The sequence below is a fragment of the Somniosus microcephalus genome, chromosome 11 (genome assembly GCF_052327205.1).
Source record: "Somniosus microcephalus isolate GS21.2 chromosome 11, FLI_Smic_1.0, whole genome shotgun sequence".
Taxonomy (NCBI): Eukaryota; Metazoa; Chordata; class Chondrichthyes; order Squaliformes; family Somniosidae; genus Somniosus; species Somniosus microcephalus.
This window is the reverse complement of record NC_140997.1, coordinates 147,381,309-147,399,804: the sequence shown is the minus strand read 5'-3', so window position 1 is coordinate 147,399,804 and position 18,496 is coordinate 147,381,309. Positions and strand designations below refer to the sequence as shown.

The following is an 18,496-nucleotide window of genomic DNA, read 5'->3' as shown; positions in this document are numbered from 1 at the left end:
TAACCTTCCCAGTGATCAGAACCACCCCTCCCGATGTCCTCTTTGGTGATATGATGCCCTCCTGATGTTCTCTTTGGCCCGCAATCTCCTCCTTGCACCCCCCATGTCCAACATGGCCCCCCACGATCTTCTCCACGGCCCCCCGCGATCTCCTCTCCAGTCCCCCCAACAATCTTCTTCCCTCCTCCCTGATCTCTGCGCCACCACCACCTCCCCCCCAGCCCCCGCCACAATCTCCAAAATGATAATCATGTCCTGCCGCTAAACCCTTTCCTCAAGTTTCCCGACTGCTAAACTGGCCCCCCTGCTCCTTCCCCACGTCCCGTAAAAATTGGGGGCCAAAGTGTCCCCGCTTCCCGTCTCCATTATGCTGAGCTCCCAATCTCATCCTTATCACTGTGGCGACACAAAGCAAAGGGAGAATCAGCCTGGGCTGATGTCGTGCACCCAACAACAGAACACTGTTGAGGAGACATTGAAGGAGGTGCCCACTGCCCCCTCACCCCCCTCAGTTGGGGCTGGTTGGGGAGAGAGAGTGTAACAAGACTACAAAAAACACAATGCGAAAAACAATCACAAGATTCAATTTTATTTCAAAGCTGAGATGCAAGACACATTGCCATTATTAATAACACAAGTCGTACAACCAATACACAAACTAAATATATACATACCTCAATGCAAAAACAAATGTACAGAAAAAAACCAAATAAAATTAAATAATACTAATGAAAGCATTTCATACCTTCAGAACCCGCCAACCCAACACCTTCAGAACCCTCCTCCCCCCCAACACTTTTCACACTATCTTATATAAATGCTGCCAAGGTAATGTCTGACTTAAATAGCTTTACATTTACACTTTGTAAATGAGGTCATATAGTAAGCTGAAGCTGTTCATTGCATAGGTTAAATGGTCTCTGACCTATGAACTAGTTTAACCTTTTGAAGACTATGAGAACATTTTTGTAACCTGGTTACAATTGTCAGGTTTATTAAACCATGAATTCAAAAAATAAAAAGCCCAGGGCCTGCATAGAGTTTTTAAAAATTCTAACTGAGAATTGGAAATCCTCACTGATTGTGACCTGATAGAAGCTCTGTGCGTTTAAGAGGCGCAAAGTAAATGAAAAATAAATGCTACTGAATTGCCAAGGCTTCTTAGACAGCACCTCCCACCTGTATCACCTAGAAGAACAAGGGCAACAGGTGCCTGGGAACACCATCACCTGCAAGTTTCCCTCCAAGTTACACACCATCCTGACTTGGAAGTATATCGCCGTTCTTTCAGTCGCTGGGTCAAAATCCTGGAACTCCCTCCCTAACAGCATCATGGAAGTACCTTCACCACACGGACTGCAGCGGTTCAAGAAGGTGGCTCACCACCACCTGCTCAAGGGCAATTAGGGATGGGCAATAAATGCCGGTCTTGCCAGTGATGCCCATATCCCCAGAATGATTCAAAAAACAAGTAAACAATGCTTCAAACACCCCCCTCCCCAACATTATTTTGTTAGTGCCCTCAGACTTATGGGAAACTATGTGTTGTCTACTTATGGCCATTTGGAGTTATGTTGAGCCGATCCCCAAACTCATTTGACGTAGCACCCTTACGGCCATAGGCACAACCACGGAGGGGGTGTGTCCCTGTCCCCTGCCAATTTATTTTGATATATTCTGTCCCTCTCTTCAAATCCTAAAATTTCCTGATGCCCCCTCCCCCCACCCCAATTCTTTATACCTGGCAGTGCCTCTACTTACAGCCATTGATCTGGGATGGATTCCAGATCCATAGGGATGGGCAATAAATGCTGGCCTTGCTACCGCTGCCCGCATCCAGAGAATGAATTACAGAAAAATTCCAACTCAAATCCCAGAGGTGAAAGGTCAGTGTTTTAATTGACAATGCCAACCCACCTCCCAGTCTACAGATGCTCTTGTATTTATTTACAATGGTGTCGTACTCTGCAGGAAACTTTCTTTCCAGTGACTCTGCCAATCGTTAATAATGGATGTTACTGCATCTGGCTATGATGTCAGTAATGTGGTGTGAGTTCCCACACTTAAATGTAATCAGAATCTTGCTAAAACACACACATACAAGAAAACTTGATCAACACAATGAAATTACTGACTGTCCTTACTTAGGACACGACGGCAACTTGCATTTATATAGCGCCTTTAACGTAGTAAAAAATCCCAAAACACATACGCTATGATATTTTTGCTGGATTTGGAGGTAACACACCTAGTGACCGTGTCATTTTCTTCCATCGCCAATTGGAAAGAAATAAATATTGATTGAAGCAATTCACCTGAGTTGAAGAGGACTTGCACCAGAATACCTGGGTCCCGAGATGATTTTTTTCCCCCGATTAGTATTAAAAGTTTCTCACTTTTCCTTTCTTTTTAGATTTTTGGTCAATGTGTTGATCAAGCTGACAAAAGTCAGTCACGGGAATTCCTTTTTTTTAGCACTCTATGTCAACACTGAGCACTCCAAACAAGTAAAGCGGCGCTTAAATATAAAGTAATTCTGATCCAAACAGAAAACTTCACCCACTCCACTTCCATTTCCCAACCAGTCATCCTCGAGTGAGATTACTAATTTGGTGTCTTTCATGGCAAATTAGGGTTTTTTTTGTGCTGTGCGTGCACTTATACTTACTGGGTACTCGATTGGGGCTGGCCAAACTAATCTTACATGGGGCTATTGCAAGCTGCCAGACTTCCATCCCACCAATCCGGGCTAGATTCACAAATAGGCCTCAAAGGTTAAAGGCCAATGTTCCAACCCACTGAGGCTGTTCCAATCTGGCAATATATGGTGACTTTTTTTGCTGGTTATTTAAGCAACCGCTGTCATTATTGTGTTGCAACAAAATCAGGATAGAAGTTAACTAGGTTATAAAATTAAATCAGGTAATTCAGCAATTGGAGAAGAGCTTGAAGAATATTTTTTGAATTTAGGGGTCAGCAGATTCAATGATAGCATTTTACAAATCTGGTGCAGTTAAAAATCACAAACAGAAGCCCGGACATTAACAGGAAGATACACCAGTGTCGATTTTACAAGTACCACTACTGGTGGCATGTCTCGCTTGCAGCACGTGGTTTTCCATAGTCAGAAAACCAGAAGAAGCACGCTTGAGATTGCCCAATACGAGCGGCCAGAGGCGAGCCTCCCACCATTGGTAAAATCGTCCCCCATAAACAATCCAAACTGACTGAGTTTGATTTAAGTGGGAGACGCTGATGGGTTTGTCTAAAAAAATATTTTAAGAGACTCAATAAGCAGTATTATGGAGGAGAAATGTTATTAGTAGTATCTGGCTTCCATATGAACACAAAGGATCGGTTGGAGGATGTAAGCTTTTACCTTTCATCCTTCAGTTTGCAGAATTTATATTTGTGGCATAAACTTGTGTGGTTTTACAGTAATGTTTAGGCTTTTTTTATTACACCAATTTTCTTTTCCTATTTTCTTCCATCTACTCCTCCCTGAAGCTGTTGACTCCCTCTTGGAGGTTGGCTCCACTGGCTACTGGGCCGGCAATACTTTGCCCAAGTAGCCAGTTTTCATTGTGAGCTTTGACAATGAACGTTGGCGGGGGGGGGCATTATAGCTGAGCCCGATCCTGAGCTTGACGTCCATTCAATGCATTTCCTGTCGGGGTCACTGGGTAGCGATTAGGAACCCTGGCCAATTTTACCTGGCCCCAGCCCAGCATCCCTACGGTCAATTGTGATGCTTCCAACCATCACCACGTGTTGAGATCTGTTCACTCAGTGAATGTGTGTGGCTCAGCAGCTTACTGGGTAAACCCAATGAGTCACTGGGGAAACCTTAATGCCAGGTTTAGCTTTTCAATCGTTTGTTGTTTCACTGCAATAGCCTAGAGTTTGCAGAGGTTTTCCATCTTGTATGGATTTTTCCAAATAGTAGTGGTTGAGATGGTTAAGATGCTTTCTGTATTTACATTTGAACAACCACTTAGCCAACCTAACCCCAGCTAAATGCCTTGAGTAATGGTTTAAGCCTATTGTCATTGTTTCTTTCTAATGCAGTAGAAATGGTTTGTGGTATTCTTCATTGCCAACAAACTCTTTAGATCCTTAGGCCCATGAGCAGCTGACCAGCTCGCATGACATTTAAAGACCCTATATAAACCCATCATTTTCAGAAAGTACAGTCAGCTGGGAACTAACAGCTCTCCTCTAATCCCGTCTGTTTCAAACATGGACTAATTGGAAATCACTCCAAGTTGGGGGAAAGAGGAGAGATGAGAGAACCACATACCTACCCTCAGCCAAAAGAAGGCGACGTTCCATCAGTTCAAAGATTGTATTGCAAGCAAAGCCTTTAATTTACTGGAGTCCAAAGGATTTTTGAAAGATTTAGAGTTTGGAGAGCCTTCTTTAATTGTATCTTGGACGAGTGTCTCTACTGTGTGAGCCTAGTACTGCGTGAGCCTAGTACTGCTAGGTGCTGCGAGGTGACCGCAGGAATTTGGCGTGTGGTTTGTTTTTGTTCCTTCTGCCTGCCCCCGGCGGTTTGCTTTTCCTGCTGGGCTCCACGCTGCGGTGATTCTTGCCCAGCCGCAATTTGTTCCTTTTCTTCTTGAAGTCTTTCTGCCAGACCTGCTCGCAGTAGAAGTCCACCTTGGATGGGTAATTGATGAGGGTCATGATGTTCTTGTACCACGGCTGAGTGCCTTGGCTGGGGCCCAGAAGGGAGCGGTCTTTCATGGGGCCAGCTGGACGGCCGTCGCCTTCATGCAGGTTTACCACCTGGTCAGCGGCGACCACGTGGAGTCGCAGCTTCAGCAGTGTCCAGCGGAAGCCATGGTCCTCAATTTGGCAATGGTAGACACCAGCATCCCGGTGATCTATTTGGCGAATCAGCAACCCTTGCTCTATTGGAATGATCTGGTCCCCAAAGGTAACCTATGAGCAAACATTACAGTGAACCCTTCCAGAGTCAAACAATTCATTGTGAGCTACACATATTCATTGGGGACGGGGTTACGTGTACCATACGGCAAACATGCTAGTTTGAGGGGGGGGGCGGGTGTGTGGTGGTGGGTGATGAGTAAATTGTGGATATTTTGAACCCTCTCCTTTATCAGGTCTCCCTGTTCGTGTGCCATTCCCTGGCAGAAATTCAACAAGCGACCTGCTTCCAGACATTTACCAATCTAGGTCTACAACAGAGGAGTAGAGTGATGTCCAATCACACCACCCCCTCAGGTTCTGTCGCCCCTCTCACTGCGGAAGCACCTGGTGACACCACAGATAAGATAGGAGGCTCAGTGCCTGGGTCATTTGTGCTCAGTCACCACACGGCACAGTTATTTACCATGAATTTAACTAACTAAAGACTGTTCAACAAATTCTAACTGGAACACGTGCGTGTGTGTGTGTGTGTGTGTGTGTGTATAATAACCCTCTACCCATTAGTTTGGTCTAACATCACTTGAGCAGGGCCTGAGTGTACTGGTGTGGGGAAAGGGGTGGGCCTGGGGTTTTGAGGTGGGGGAGGTGAGGGGAATACAGGGAGGGATGGAAGCAGTCAAGGCAGGCCTATGACTGGGAGAACTCCGAAGGTTAGGGTTTGAGAGGAATGCTAGGGTTCAGGGTCACTCGGGGATGTTTGGGGGATTGGGAGGGGCAATTTTAACCCTACTCACCTGGTGGAAACCGGGCAGGTAAGCAGTTAAAATCCACCGGCTGACTTAGCCGTTGATGTCCACCTACAACTGCCACTGCCAAGTTTTTCTGGCACAAAGCAGGCAGAATCCACCTTTAAATATGCAGATCAGGGTCCAATGACATCATCAGAATATGGCTGCAATATTAACTCTGGCCTGAGAGAGGAGGCCACTGTGGCTTTCCCATCAGATGAAGGTGGCGGGAAGAGGATCTGGGACCGGAAGAGGCCCAAACAGGTGTGTTTTTTAAAATTTCCTTGTGGGGCCAAGAGGAGTAGGATTGCTCATCCAGGCCCCGCATGGAAAGTTAAGCCTTTCCTGCCCTGGGCTTCCCCTCCATTCTCTCCCGCAAGGCTCTCCTGAACTCCCCCCCCCGCCCACGGCTTACCCGAGTGCTGGCGAACCTCCTTTTGGTGCCAGCCTGTAGCCTCCCGCTGCCCAAACCTCTGCTCCCGCCCGCCCGCATGCAGATCAGGCCCAGTTAAAATTGCCCAGGCCAAACGCTGTCGAGGTGGGTTTGGCGCTCGTCTGAATCCTGCTCCAGGTTAAAATTGGGGTTAGAGAAGCGGGGTGAGGGTTGTCAGGATAATGCTGGTTTCTGAGAACACTAGCATGGTCCTGGGGTCTGGTAGCACTGTGGCAGTCAAGGCTGTGTGAGCACAGACTGGAGGTGGAGTGAAGGAGTACGGGAGGGAGGTGGGATGTTGGGAGTACTGGGAGGCGATAGGGCATGGAAGTACTGGGGGCCAGGGGGCTATGATTTTATTAACTGGGTTTGGAAGTCACTGAGGGGGTGGGGGGGGTGGTAGTAGAAAGGAGAAGCAAGGGCTGGGGTGCAGACAGCACTGAGGGGAGGTGGGCAGCAGTTTTCCAGGCAGTTTCCACCTTTACATGGATCATTTCAACCCAGCAGATCTTCTCATATTCAGCTAGACCTCACTTCTCTGCACGCAATACATCAATGTCATTTCTATGTTATGGGGGCACAATTGACAGGAATTCAGATGTCCACTGCCATCTATTGCACTTGTATAAGTGTGTCCTGCAAGGGGGTGGGGGCAAAGGAATCGACCCTTCCCGCCTGAGGCTGGAAAAATCAGCGGAAAGATAGAGGTGGCTAACACCTTGGAAAACATCCGACCCTCAAAATCTCGCTATGCCAGCTTTACGCTCCTATCCTGCCAAAGCCAGTGAGGATTTTCAACCCCCCCGCCGATACTTCTGTAGCGTGATTGATGAGAAAAAGACACAATAAAATGAGCCCTTACCTCCTGTAACCGCCCATTCCCGTCACTTGATTCCAGCAACCATGTGACGGTGGCAAGCCGCGATTTGGGGATGCATTCCAAGTACGTGCTATTTCCCTCAACAACAAACATCACCTTCTCTTCAGTCCAAGTATGCATGGCCCCTACAGTAAGCATGGAGAAAGGGGAGGCTGATTAGAGGCAGGGTAAAACTTGGGTGTATTGGCTGCATTACACCTTCACACCATATTTAATCATGCCACAATGGTCACTTTGCATTATGAGAGTTAGAGGTAAGTCTTTCAGGAGCATGCAAACAGAAGAATTACCCTCATATTTTGCAATTTCCTGCTGGATTGAAGGGCCCCAAATGGGTCTACCATATTACAGTATGTAGCCTAATTATGTTGTCAATTACTGAGGATATTTTTCAGTCAAATGTCTAGCCATCACAGCACCTATGTTGAGATGAATGGCTGTGGCTGAAGGGAATTGACAAACAATTGTGCCAGAGTATATAAGTTTCATTTTATGTTTCTGTCAAACACCTTAGTGGCTGTGAATTAGTTTCAAACAAATCCTGCACTTTACAATTGGAATTCAAGGCATCTCACAGGCTGCAGTGCAAGGCAGTTTTCACAGAACACCTACTGGAGTGAAGGACCCGTATTGCATCACCAAGTGGGAGTGTGTCCTATCGGCTATCAATTGCAGTCTACATCAGGACGAGGCAACAGGTTCAAGGCCAAATCCAGAAAACTGTCAGACAAACTCAAAACCGCTAAAGTTTCAACATTGATTCAAAAAGTCACCTTGAAACTTGGAATTCAAGGCCCATCGGCCTAACCTGAAACACTTTACCGAGAGGTCATGACCCTTAAATGTATTATTTCTATTATCTGAACTTAGCAGCATAGGAACAGGAGGAGGGCCATTCAGCCCTTCGAGCCTGTTCCACCATTCAATTAGATCACGGCTGATCGGTACCTCATTTACTCGCCTTTGCTCCATATTCCTTGATATCCTTACCTAACGAAAATCTATCAATTTCAGTCTTGAAAGCTCTCATTGACCCAGCATCCACAGCCTTTTGGGGGAAGAGAGTTCCAAATTTCTACTACCCTTTGTGTGAAAAAGAGCTTCCTGATTTCCTTCCTGAATGGCCTAACTCTAATTTTGAGATTATTCTCTCTTGTTCAGGATTCCCCCCACCAGAGGAATATCTACCCTATCAAACCCTTTTAAGATTTTAAACACCTCGATCAGATCACCTCTCAATCTCCTATACTCAAGGGAATACAAGCCGACTTGAATAAATATTTCTTAAAAGTATAATTCAGTCAACGAACAGACCGGGTAAATACTCTCTGGCTTGGTTTAGAGGAGGGAGGATAATTTCACTGTAGCAGGAATATTACTTTCTTCAGTTAAGTGTAAGGAATTGAGACACTGAGGGAACTTTACCATCAGCACGATCACTAGGAATGGATTCTGTTGTGTTGATGTTCTTAAACATAGTGACAAACAGTGGCTAAAGAATCCAAAGCCAGGGTGACATGCACTGACCTTTCACCTCTGGCCCCTGGGTTTGAGTCCAGCCAAGACTGATGGACACTGAGTCCTCCTTGTGCTGACTGCAAACACTGAGTCCTCCTTGTGCTGACTGCAAGGGTCCTACGTGAAATTAATCTGGGCAGTCTGGCTATCAGACCACATCGCAAAACTGTCCAGAATTACGTGGACCAGAGGTTGCTCTTGTGAGGTTGAACTTGTTTGGACAGAGTAAAGGGAATTTCATTTTGCATCTAATCGGCACTGCACCAGAACTGGGATCACATTAAGAGGGCAGTGAAATGAAGTTTAATCTGCTACAACCTGATCCAGGAGTGCTTAACGACACCGCGTTGAGGGTGCTTTACCCTCCATCAGCCTGCCCTATCCCTGACCTGGAAGTGATCAGTGCCGACAGTGGAAGACAAAGGTGAATTGATGTCCCATTCTCCCTTGCTGTGTCAAGCATAACATTCACACCAGCACAAGAATACATGTTATTAGAACCAGCTGCCGGTATTTTTCTAGGGAAGCAGTCTACTAATCTCACAAACCCTCTGATTGTTATTTCTCTGAAATACAGGCCATGATTCAATGTCTTGTGGGTGAATTTGTGGCCTGTGGAGATAAAAGGGCCTGGCCACCATTTCAAAGCAGCCTGGCCTTCAGGCATCGATTAGCCTCCACACTAGTTATGGTGCCAAAGCCTTCCTTACATCTCTCTTTTGTTTTATTTTAAAGCTGCATTCTTTCCACCACCACCCCCCCCCACCCCCCCAATGGCCTAATGGGTGAGGCACTGAACCATGCAGGCCGAAAATAGGCCCCAACTTCGACTCTCTGTCTGTGCTGAATCAGTGTTTGAGGGTTAACATTGGCCACAGGGCTAGGGAGGAGGAAATCAGCTTAGGTTATCACTGCTGATCACTATCCAGTGCTGAAAGTGGAAGTGACGTGGGTGTGCTGACGTCCACGGTTGAACAGCTCACTAACATTTCAGGCTCCGAAAATCCACATTGCTGTTTGTGCTCCAAGGGCGGCACTACCAGCTGCTGGTGGATTTGCAAGGCCAATTCATTTAAATATTCAATGACAGGTTAGGGGCACAACTCCCATGCAACCTGGGAGTGAATGGTGGAATGGTGGTGGGGGGGGTGGGGGGTGGCGGTGAGGGGGAGGCGGTGGTGGTGGTAGAGGTTTGGAAGCATTTAGAAGCTGCCAACATCTTAAGATGGCAGCACATTCTTGAAGGCATAGCTGGTACATGGTGTGTTTTCTCTGCTCCATCTTTTGTCAGAATATTCAACTGCAGTGATTTCTCAAGACTTCATCATGATTTCAATTTTACACACTGTTGGCTCACAAGGTCTACATAGACCTGGTGCAGGGTTCAGAGTCAGCAAAAGGTATAAAAGTCGTCTCCTGTCTCTGAATCAGGGACAGGTACCGCTCCCTCATCATTCCTCTTCCCATTCAAACTCATATCTCAAAAAGGACACTCTGGTACTTAGACTCCAAATGGCTGACCTCTGCACAGTTTTACTCTGTAACCTTTTTCTGGGGTTTCACTGGGAACAGGAAATTAGACCTTTTTAAATACAGAAATCCAGCTGCAATAAGGTAACTTTTATCAAATGTCCTCATAGAAAATGCTCCAGTTGTCCTCTCTAAGATCTCTTTCTCTCTCCTGTTACTTCTTAATCTTTTATTTTGAAACTTCTGAAACTGCTGTTTATATCTGGAAAAAATCCCCCCTTTCACTTCTACACGGCCAGTCGTTCTGGCTGGAGGTTGACGTTTGCAGGCACAGGGGCCGTACTGAGCTCCTTTTTGTCTTCTGCGTTTGAGGAAGGCAAAACGAAAACTGCTTGATTATTTGTCAAAATAAAAACCTTTAAAGAATTCTAAATAAACCTCAAACAGTTTGACAGGCTACTTCTTATGTGCGGGAGTTTCAATGATTGCACTCATGAATGGGTTGACCTCCTGGCTCCTTTGTGTGACACTTACCTCCCTGGTTGAGGCACTGGGTCAGAGGGTCTCCATTCAGAGTGACCTGTCGAGTGTGTCTTCTGCAAGCAAACATAACAGCAAGGGGTCAGGTTCAACAGCAGCCCATTGAAGTCTCAATCTAAAGCGCTCCCTTTTATCCTGTGTTTTATTTGAATGTTATCCAACAGCAAAGAGTTCAGATGGCTTGTGTCAATGGCCATATCTGTTGCCTCGGAAAGGGTTTTTGAAAGCTGCCTAATCCATAGCATTTATTTCACAGATAGTCTCATTATGCGGTGAAATTAGAGAGTAATAATTACACATAATGGAGGGTTCGGATGTTTATATACAGAATGGATCCCTGGGAGATTTATAGGCTGGAACCTAATCTAGGGCTTTCAGGTGTTTTATATATAGAATATATGTAGAATAATGATTGACCAAAAGTGAGCTACAGGCGGGGATTTAATTGAGGGATTGGTATGGGTTATATATAGAAAATTGGATACTGGGAGTGAGCTACAGGCTGGAATATAATCGAGGGGTTTATACATATAAAAAATGGATACTGGGAGTGTGTTATTGAGGCATTTCCAATCTTCTTTTCTTTGGGAGGGGGACTTTTCTCTTAGAATTCAGTGGATGTTTTCTTGGCTGGTAGTTGGGACCATCCCAGGCATCAGCAGCTAACACACCCCGTCACTATTACAGTAGGCTGCTAGTTCACTATGTGGACAGTACATAGGTTGGAGCATGTAACAAGGCACTAAGAAATCAAGGGGTTCGGGGACATATCAAGCGTGATGCCCATGTTAAAGGGCTAATGACTGTCCTGCACTGTGGTGTATCTACAGTGGAAAAGCTGGGTATAAAAGAGTTGGTGTATTCACATAACTCTGGAGATGCTAGACAATATTTTGAGTAGCCTCCCAGTCATGAGTCATGTGATAAAACGATGGTTATTTATTTGTCGTGGGACCACAATCCCTATACAGAACTTGTGATGTTGCTCACGGCTGCGGTAACACATTCTGGTGTTTAGGCACAGTTGTTCAATTGCTTGAACACCTTTGTGGTAAGATGTCCTCTTGATGTTCTGCTGTCTTGTTACATGCAACATGCTGTCCTGTACATAGTAAACTAGCAGCTTGCTGCAATAGTTAACTCTTTGATGTCCCCGGTGATAAAAAATACTCTTCATTCACCGCTGGGTTCAAAACCGGCCCAAGACTGATGGAATAATAAATCCAATAAAGAATTCCGGAGAAACTTCTTTACCCAGAGAGTGGCGAGAATGTGGAACTCGCTACCACAGGGAGTGGTTGAGGCAAATAGCATAGATGCATTTAAGGTGAAGCTAGCTAAGTACATGAGGGGGAAAGGAATAGAAGGTTATGCTGATAGAGATAAACAAGTGTGGGAGGTGGCGTGTGTGCAAAATAAACACCGGCATGGACCAGTTGGACCGAATGGCTTGTTTCTGTGCTGTGCATTCTATGTAATGGCCCCTCCCTCTGGCAACTGTGGAGCAGTCTCCACCCAGTTCTTAGTGGGAGCCTGCCAGAACACACTGCCCCTAATCTGGACTGACTGGCCCTCTCACTTAGGCCAATCAGCACGCCTGGTGTGCTAAATGTAAAAACTCCATCTTGGGCAGCAGGAAGTGTGTTTCTGAGATTTGGGTTAGGGCACATTATTAGACAGTGAGAGGGAGCTTCATTCTACAACTGACGTTCCAGGTTCTGTCTGACCTAGGAATGCATGCTGCTACATAAGGTGTTCCATACACCATCTCTCACATCCCTCGCTTGATGAATACAAAACAATTCCCCATGAAATTGGCCTGCGGTAAAGTACAATCCGTAGACCAGTGTCCGATTTTATATGGTGCTTGCTGATATTCTGTGGTACTTACCCAGGGGTAGCCTGGATCCTGGAACACAGTTGTGCTGGTGAGCTGCTAGGATGGAGTTATACATAAACTGACTTGCCCCTTTAACACCACTGCTCAAGTGCTCTGAGAATGGGGACGGGGATGCGGTCTAAATAGGCACATCCTGGGGCCAATTGCTGAGGGAAGTTTCTATAGTTTGGCAGCTGTTCGTATATCCCCAGCATCTGCCTTTAAGAGATAGGGCCAAGTTACTAAGGTCAGAAAAACTAGCAGGGAGTGACTGGTTTTCTTTTTATTTTAAGTCCTTGCAATGTCTTAAGTGTGAGACCCGCAGTGTGAGGGACGCAGTGTGAGACCCGCAGTGTGAGGGACGCAGTGAGAGGGACGCAGTGTGAGGGACGCAGTGTGACGGACGCAGTGTGACGGACGCAGTGTGAGGGACGCAGAGTGAGGGACGCAGTGTGAGGGTCGCAGTGTGACGGACGCAGTGTGAGGGACGCAGAGTGAGGGACGCAGTGTGAGGGTCGCAGTGTGACGGACGCAGTGTGACGGACGCAGTGTGAGGGATGCAGTGTGAGGGACGCAGTGTGAGGGAAGCAGTGTGAGATCCGCAGTGTGAGGGAGGCAGTGTGAGGGACGCAGTGTGAGGGACGCAGTGTGAGGGACGCAGTGTGAGGGAGGCAGTGTGAGAACCGCAGTGTGAGGGAGGCAGTGTGAGACCTGCAGTGTGAGGGACGCAGTGTGAGACCCGCAGTGTGAGGGACGCAGTGTGAGGGAAGCAGTGTGAGACCCGCAGTGTGAGGGAGGCAGTGTGAGGGAGGCAGTGTGAGAACCGCAGTGTGAGGGACGCAGTGTGAGACCCGCAGTGTGAGGGACGCAGTGTGAGACCCACAGTGTGAGGGACGCAGTGTGAGACCCACAGTGTGAGGGACGCAGTGTGAGACCCGCAGTGTGAGGGACGCAGTGTGAGACCCGCAGTGTGAGGGACGCAGTGTGAGACCCACAGTGTGAGGGACGCAGTGTGAGGGACGAAGTGTGAGACCCGCAGTGTGAGGGTCGCAGTGATAGCGACGCAGTGTGAGGGACGCAGTGCGAGGGTCGTAGTGCGAGGGACGCAGTGCGAGGGATGCAGTGCGAGGGTCGCAGTGAGAGGGACGCAGTGTGAGGGACGCAGTGTGAGGGCCGCAGTGTGAGGGACGCAGTGTGAGGGACGCAGTGCGAGGGACGCAGTGTGAGGGGGACGCAGTGAGGGGGACGCAGAGTGAGGGACGCAGAGTGAGGGACGCAGTGTGAGGGACGCAGTGTGAGGGACGCAGTGTGAGGGAAGCAGTGTGAGGGATGCAGTTTGAGACCCGCAGTGTGAGGGACGCAGTGTGAGAACCGCAGTGTGAGGGAGGCAGTGTGAGGGACGCACTGTGAGACCCGCAGTGTGAGGGACCCAGTGTGAGGGACGCAGTGTGAGGGACGCAGTGTGAGGAAGGCAGTGTGAGGGACGCAGTGTGTGGGACGCAGTGTGAGGGACGCAGTGTGAGGGACGCAGTGTGAGGGACGCAGTGTGAGACCCGCAGTGTGAGGGAAGCAGTGTGAGACCCGCAGTGTGAGGGATGCAGTTTGAGACCCGCAGTGTGAGGGACGCAGTGTGAGAACCGCAGTGTGAGGGAGGCAGTGTGAGGGACGCACTGTGAGACCCGCAGTGTGAGACCCGCAGTGTGAGGGACGCAGTGTGAGGGACGCAGTGTGCGGGACGCAGTGTGAGACGCAGTGTGAGACCCGCAGTGTGAGGGACGCAGTGTGAGACCCGCAGTGTGAGTGACGCAGTGTGAGACCCGCAGTGTGAGGGACGCAGTGTGAGGGACGCAGTGTGAGGGACGCAGTGTGAGACCCGCAGTGTGAGTGACGCAGTGTGAGACCCGCAGTGTGAGGGACGCAGTGTGAGACCCGCAGTGTGAGGGACGCAGTGTGAGGGACGCAGTGTGAGGGTCGCAGTGTGAGGGTCGCAGTGTGAGGGACGCAGTGTGAGGGACGCAGTGTGAGGGACGCAGTGTGAGGGTCGCAGTGTGAGGGTCGCAGTGTGAGGGTCGCAGTGTGAGGGTCGCAGTGTGAGGGACGCAGTGTGAGGGACGCAGTGTGTGGGAAGCAGTGTGAGACCCGCAGTGTGAGGGACACAGTGTGAGGGACGCAGTTTGAGACCCGCAGTGTGAGGGACGCAGTTTGAGACCCGCAGTGTGAGGGACGCAGTTTGAGACCCGCAGTGTGAGGGACGCAGTGTGAGGGTCGCAGTGTGAGACCCGCAGTGTGAGACCCGCAGTGAGAGGGACGCAGTGTGAGGGACGCAGTTTGAGACCCGCAGTGTGAGGGACGCAGTGTGAGGGACGCAGTTTGAGACCCGCAGTGTGAGGGACGCAGTTTGAGACCCGCAGTGTGAGGGACGCAGTGTGAGACCCACAGTGAGAGGGACGCAGTGTGAGGGACGCAGTGTAAGACCCACAGTGCGAGGGACGCGGTGTGAGACCCGCACTGTGAGGGATGCAGTGTGAGGGACGCAGTGTGAGGGACGCAGTGTGAGGGACGCAGTGTGAGGGACGCACTGTGAGGGACGCACTGTGAGGGACGCAGTGTGAGGGAAGAAGTGTGAGACCCGCAGTGTGAGGGACGCAGTGTGAGGGTCGCAGTGTGAGGGACGCAATGTGAGGGACGCACTGTGAGGGACGCACTGTGAGGGACGCAGTGTGAGGGAAGCAGTGTGAGACCCGCAGTGTGATGGACGCAGTGTGAGGGTCGCAGTGTGAGGGATGCAGTGTGAGACCTGCAGTGTGAGGGACGCAGTGTGAGGGACGCAGTGTGAAACCCGCAGTGTGAGGGAGGCAGTGTGAGGGAGGCAGTGTGAGGGAGGCAGTCTGAGGGACGCAGTGCGAGGGGCGCAGTGTGAGGGACGCAGTGTGAGACCCGCAGTGTGAGGGAAGCAGTGTGAGACCAGCAGTGTGAGGGACGCAGTGCGAGGGATGCAGTGTGAGGGACGCAGTGTAAGACCCGCAGTGCGAGGGACGCAGTGTGAGACCCGCAGTGTGAGACCCGCAGTGTGAGACCCGCAGTGTGAGACCCGCAGTGTGAGGGTCGCAGTGTGAGGGACGCAGTGTGAGGGACGCAGTGTAAGACCCGCAGTGTGAGGGACGCAGTGTGAGGGACGCAGTGTGAGGGACGCAGTGTGAGGGACGCAGCGTGAGGGACGCAGCGTGAGGGACGCAGTGTGAGGGTCGCAGTGTGAGGGAAGCAGTGTGAGACCCGCAGTGTGAGGGACACAGTGTGAGGGACGCAGTGTGGGGGACGCAGTGTGAGGGACGCAGTGTGAGGGTCGCAGTGTGAGGGAAGCAGTGTGAGGGACGCAGTGTGAGGGTCGCAGTGTGAGACCCGCAGTGTGAGACCCAGACTGTGAGGGACGCAGTGTGAGGGTCGCAGTGTGAGACCCGCAGTGTGAGACCCGCAGTGTGAGGGACGCAGTGTGAGGGACGCAGTGTGAGGGACGCAGTGTGAGGGAGGCAGAGTGAGGGAGGCAGTGTGAGGGAGGCAGTGTGAGAACCGCAGTGTGAGAATCGCAGTGTGAGGGAGGCAGTGTGAGTGACGCAGTGTGAGGCCCGGGGTGTGAGACCCGCGGTGTGAGGGACGCGGTGCGAGGGACGCGGTGCGAGGGATGCGGTGCGAGGGACGCGGTGTTAGGGACGCACTGTGAGGGACGCAGTGTGAGGGAGGCAGTGTGTGGGACGCAGTGTGATACCCGCAGTGCGAGGGACGCAGTGTGAGGGTCGCAGAGTGAGGGATGCAGTGTGAGGGATGCAGTGTGAGACCTGCAGTGTGAGGGACGCAGTGCGAGGGACGCAGTGTGAGACCCGCAGAGTGAGGGATGCAGTGTGAGGGATGCAGTGTGAGACCTGCAGTGTGAGGGACGCAGTGTAAGACCCGCAGTGCGAGGGACGCAGTGCGAGGGACGAAGTGCGAGGGACGCAGTGTGAGACGCGCAGTGTGAGGGACGCAGTGTGAGACCCGCAGCGTGAGGGACGCAGTGTGAGGGATGCAGTGTGAGGGACGCGGTGTGAGGGTCGCAGTGTGAGGGTCGCAGTGTGAGGGACGCAGTGTGAGGGACGCAGTGTGAGGGACGCAGTGTGAGGGAGGCAGTGTGAGGGACGCAGTGTGAGGGACGCAGTGTGAGGGACGCAGTTTGAGACCCGCAGAGTGAGGGACGCAGTGTGAGGGATGCAGTGTGAGGGACGCAGTGTGAGGGACGCAGTGTGAGGGACGCAGTGTAAGACCCGCAGTGCGAGGGACGCAGTGCGAGGGACGAAGTGCGAGGGACGCAGTGTGAGACACGCAGTGTGAGGGACGCAGTGTGAGACCCGCAGTGTGAGACCCGCAGTGTGAGACCCGCAGTGTGAGACCCGCAGTGTGAGGGACGCAGTGTGAGGGACGCAGTGTGAGGGACGCAGCGTGAGACCCGCACTGTGAGGGCCGCAGTGTGAGGGCCGCAGTGTGAGGGCCGCAGTGTGAGGGCCGCAGTGTGAGGGTCGCAGTGTGAGGGACGCAGTGTGAGGGACGCAGTGCGAGGGTCGCAGTGCGAGGGACGCAGTGTGAGACCTGCAGTGTGAGGGTCGCAGTGCGAGGGACACAGTGTGAGACCCGCAGTGTGAGTGACGCAGTGCGAGACCCTCAGTGTGAGGGACGCAATGTGAGTGTCGCAGTGATAGGGACGCAGTGCGAGGGACGCAGTGCGAGGGACGCAGTGTGATGGACGCAGTGCGAGACCCTCAGTGCGAGGGACGCAGTGCGAGGGACGCAATGTGAGTGTCGCAGTGATAGGGACGCAGTGCGAGGGACGCAGTGTGAGGGACGCAGTGTGATGGACGCAGTGTGAGACCCGCACTGTGAGGGACGCAGTGTGAGGGTCGCAGTGTGAGGGTCGCAGTGTGAGGGACGCAGTGTGATGGACGCAGTGTGAGACCCGCACTGTGAGGGACGCAGTGTGAGGGTCGCAGTGTGAGGGAGGCAGTGTGAGGGACGCAGTCTGAGGGACGCAGTGTGAGACCCGCAGTGTGAGGGACGCAGTGTGAGGGGCGCAGTGTGAGGGACGCAGTGTGAGGGACGCAGTTTGAGACCCGCAGTGTGAGGGACGCAGTGTGAGGGACGCAGTGTGAGGGTCGCAGTGTGAGGGACGCAGTGTGAGACCCGCAGTGTGAGGGAAGCAGTGTGAGACCAGCAGTGTGAGGGACGCAGTGTGAGACCCGCACTGTGAGGGAAGCAGTGTGAGACCAGCAGTGTGAGGGACGCAGTGTGAGACCCGCACTGTGAGGGACGCAGTGTGAGACCCGCAGTGTGAGGGACGCAGTGTGAGACCCGCAGTGTGAGACCCGCACTGTGAGGGACGCAGTGTGAGGGACGCAGTGTGAGGGACGCAGTGTGAGGGTCGCAGTGTGTGGGACGCAGTGTGAGGGACGCAGTGTGAGGGACGCAGTGTGAGGGTCACAGTGTGAGGGTCGCAGTGTGAGGGACGCAGTGTGTGGGAAGCAGTGTGAGACCCGCCGTGTGAGGGACGCAGTGTGAGGGACGCAGTGTGAGGGTCGCAGTGTGAGACCCGCAGTGTGAGGGACGCAGTTTGAGACCCGCAGTGTGAGGGACGCAGTGTGAGGGTCGCAGTGTGAGACCCGCAGTGTGAGGGACGCAGTTTGAGACCCGCAGTGTGAGGGACGCAGTGTGAGGGACGCAGTTTGAGACCCGCAGTGTGAGGGACGCAGTTTGAGACCCGCAGTGTGAGGGACGCAGTGTGAGGGTCGCAGTGTGAGACCCGCAGTGTGAGACCCGCAGTGAGAGGGACGCAGTGTGAGGGAGGCAGAGTGAGGGAGGCAGAGTGAGGGAGGCAGTGTGAGACCCGCAGTGTGAGACCCGCAGTGTGAGGGACGCAGTGTGATGGACGCAGTGTGAGGGACGCAGTGTGAGGGACGCAGTGTGAGGGGCGCAGTGTGAGGGGCGCAGTGTGAGGGACGCAGTGTGAGGGACGCAGTGTGAGACCCGCAGTGTGAGGGATGCAGTGTGAGACCCACAGTGAGAGGGACGCA

The 18,496-nt window shown here is 51.4% G+C and overlaps 1 protein-coding gene across 2 annotated transcripts in view; it reads right to left on the bottom strand.

Annotated features, from left to right (window-relative positions):
* Positions 1 to 568: 568 nt before the first annotated feature.
* Positions 569 to 18,496, bottom strand: part of sema3h (sema domain, immunoglobulin domain (Ig), short basic domain, secreted, (semaphorin) 3H) — a 326,254-nt gene continuing 308,326 nt past the window's right edge. For both annotated transcript variants that reach the window (XM_086001357.1, XM_086001356.1), the window contains exons 15-17: positions 10,520 to 10,581; positions 6,980 to 7,122; positions 569 to 4,947 (exon numbers count right to left, since the gene is read on the bottom strand). In XM_086001357.1, coding sequence (XP_085857483.1) covers positions 4,483 to 4,947; positions 6,980 to 7,122; positions 10,520 to 10,581 — 670 coding nt within the window. In that variant the 3' untranslated portion in view covers positions 569 to 4,482. The remainder of the gene's footprint in view (positions 4,948 to 6,979; positions 7,123 to 10,519; positions 10,582 to 18,496) is intronic.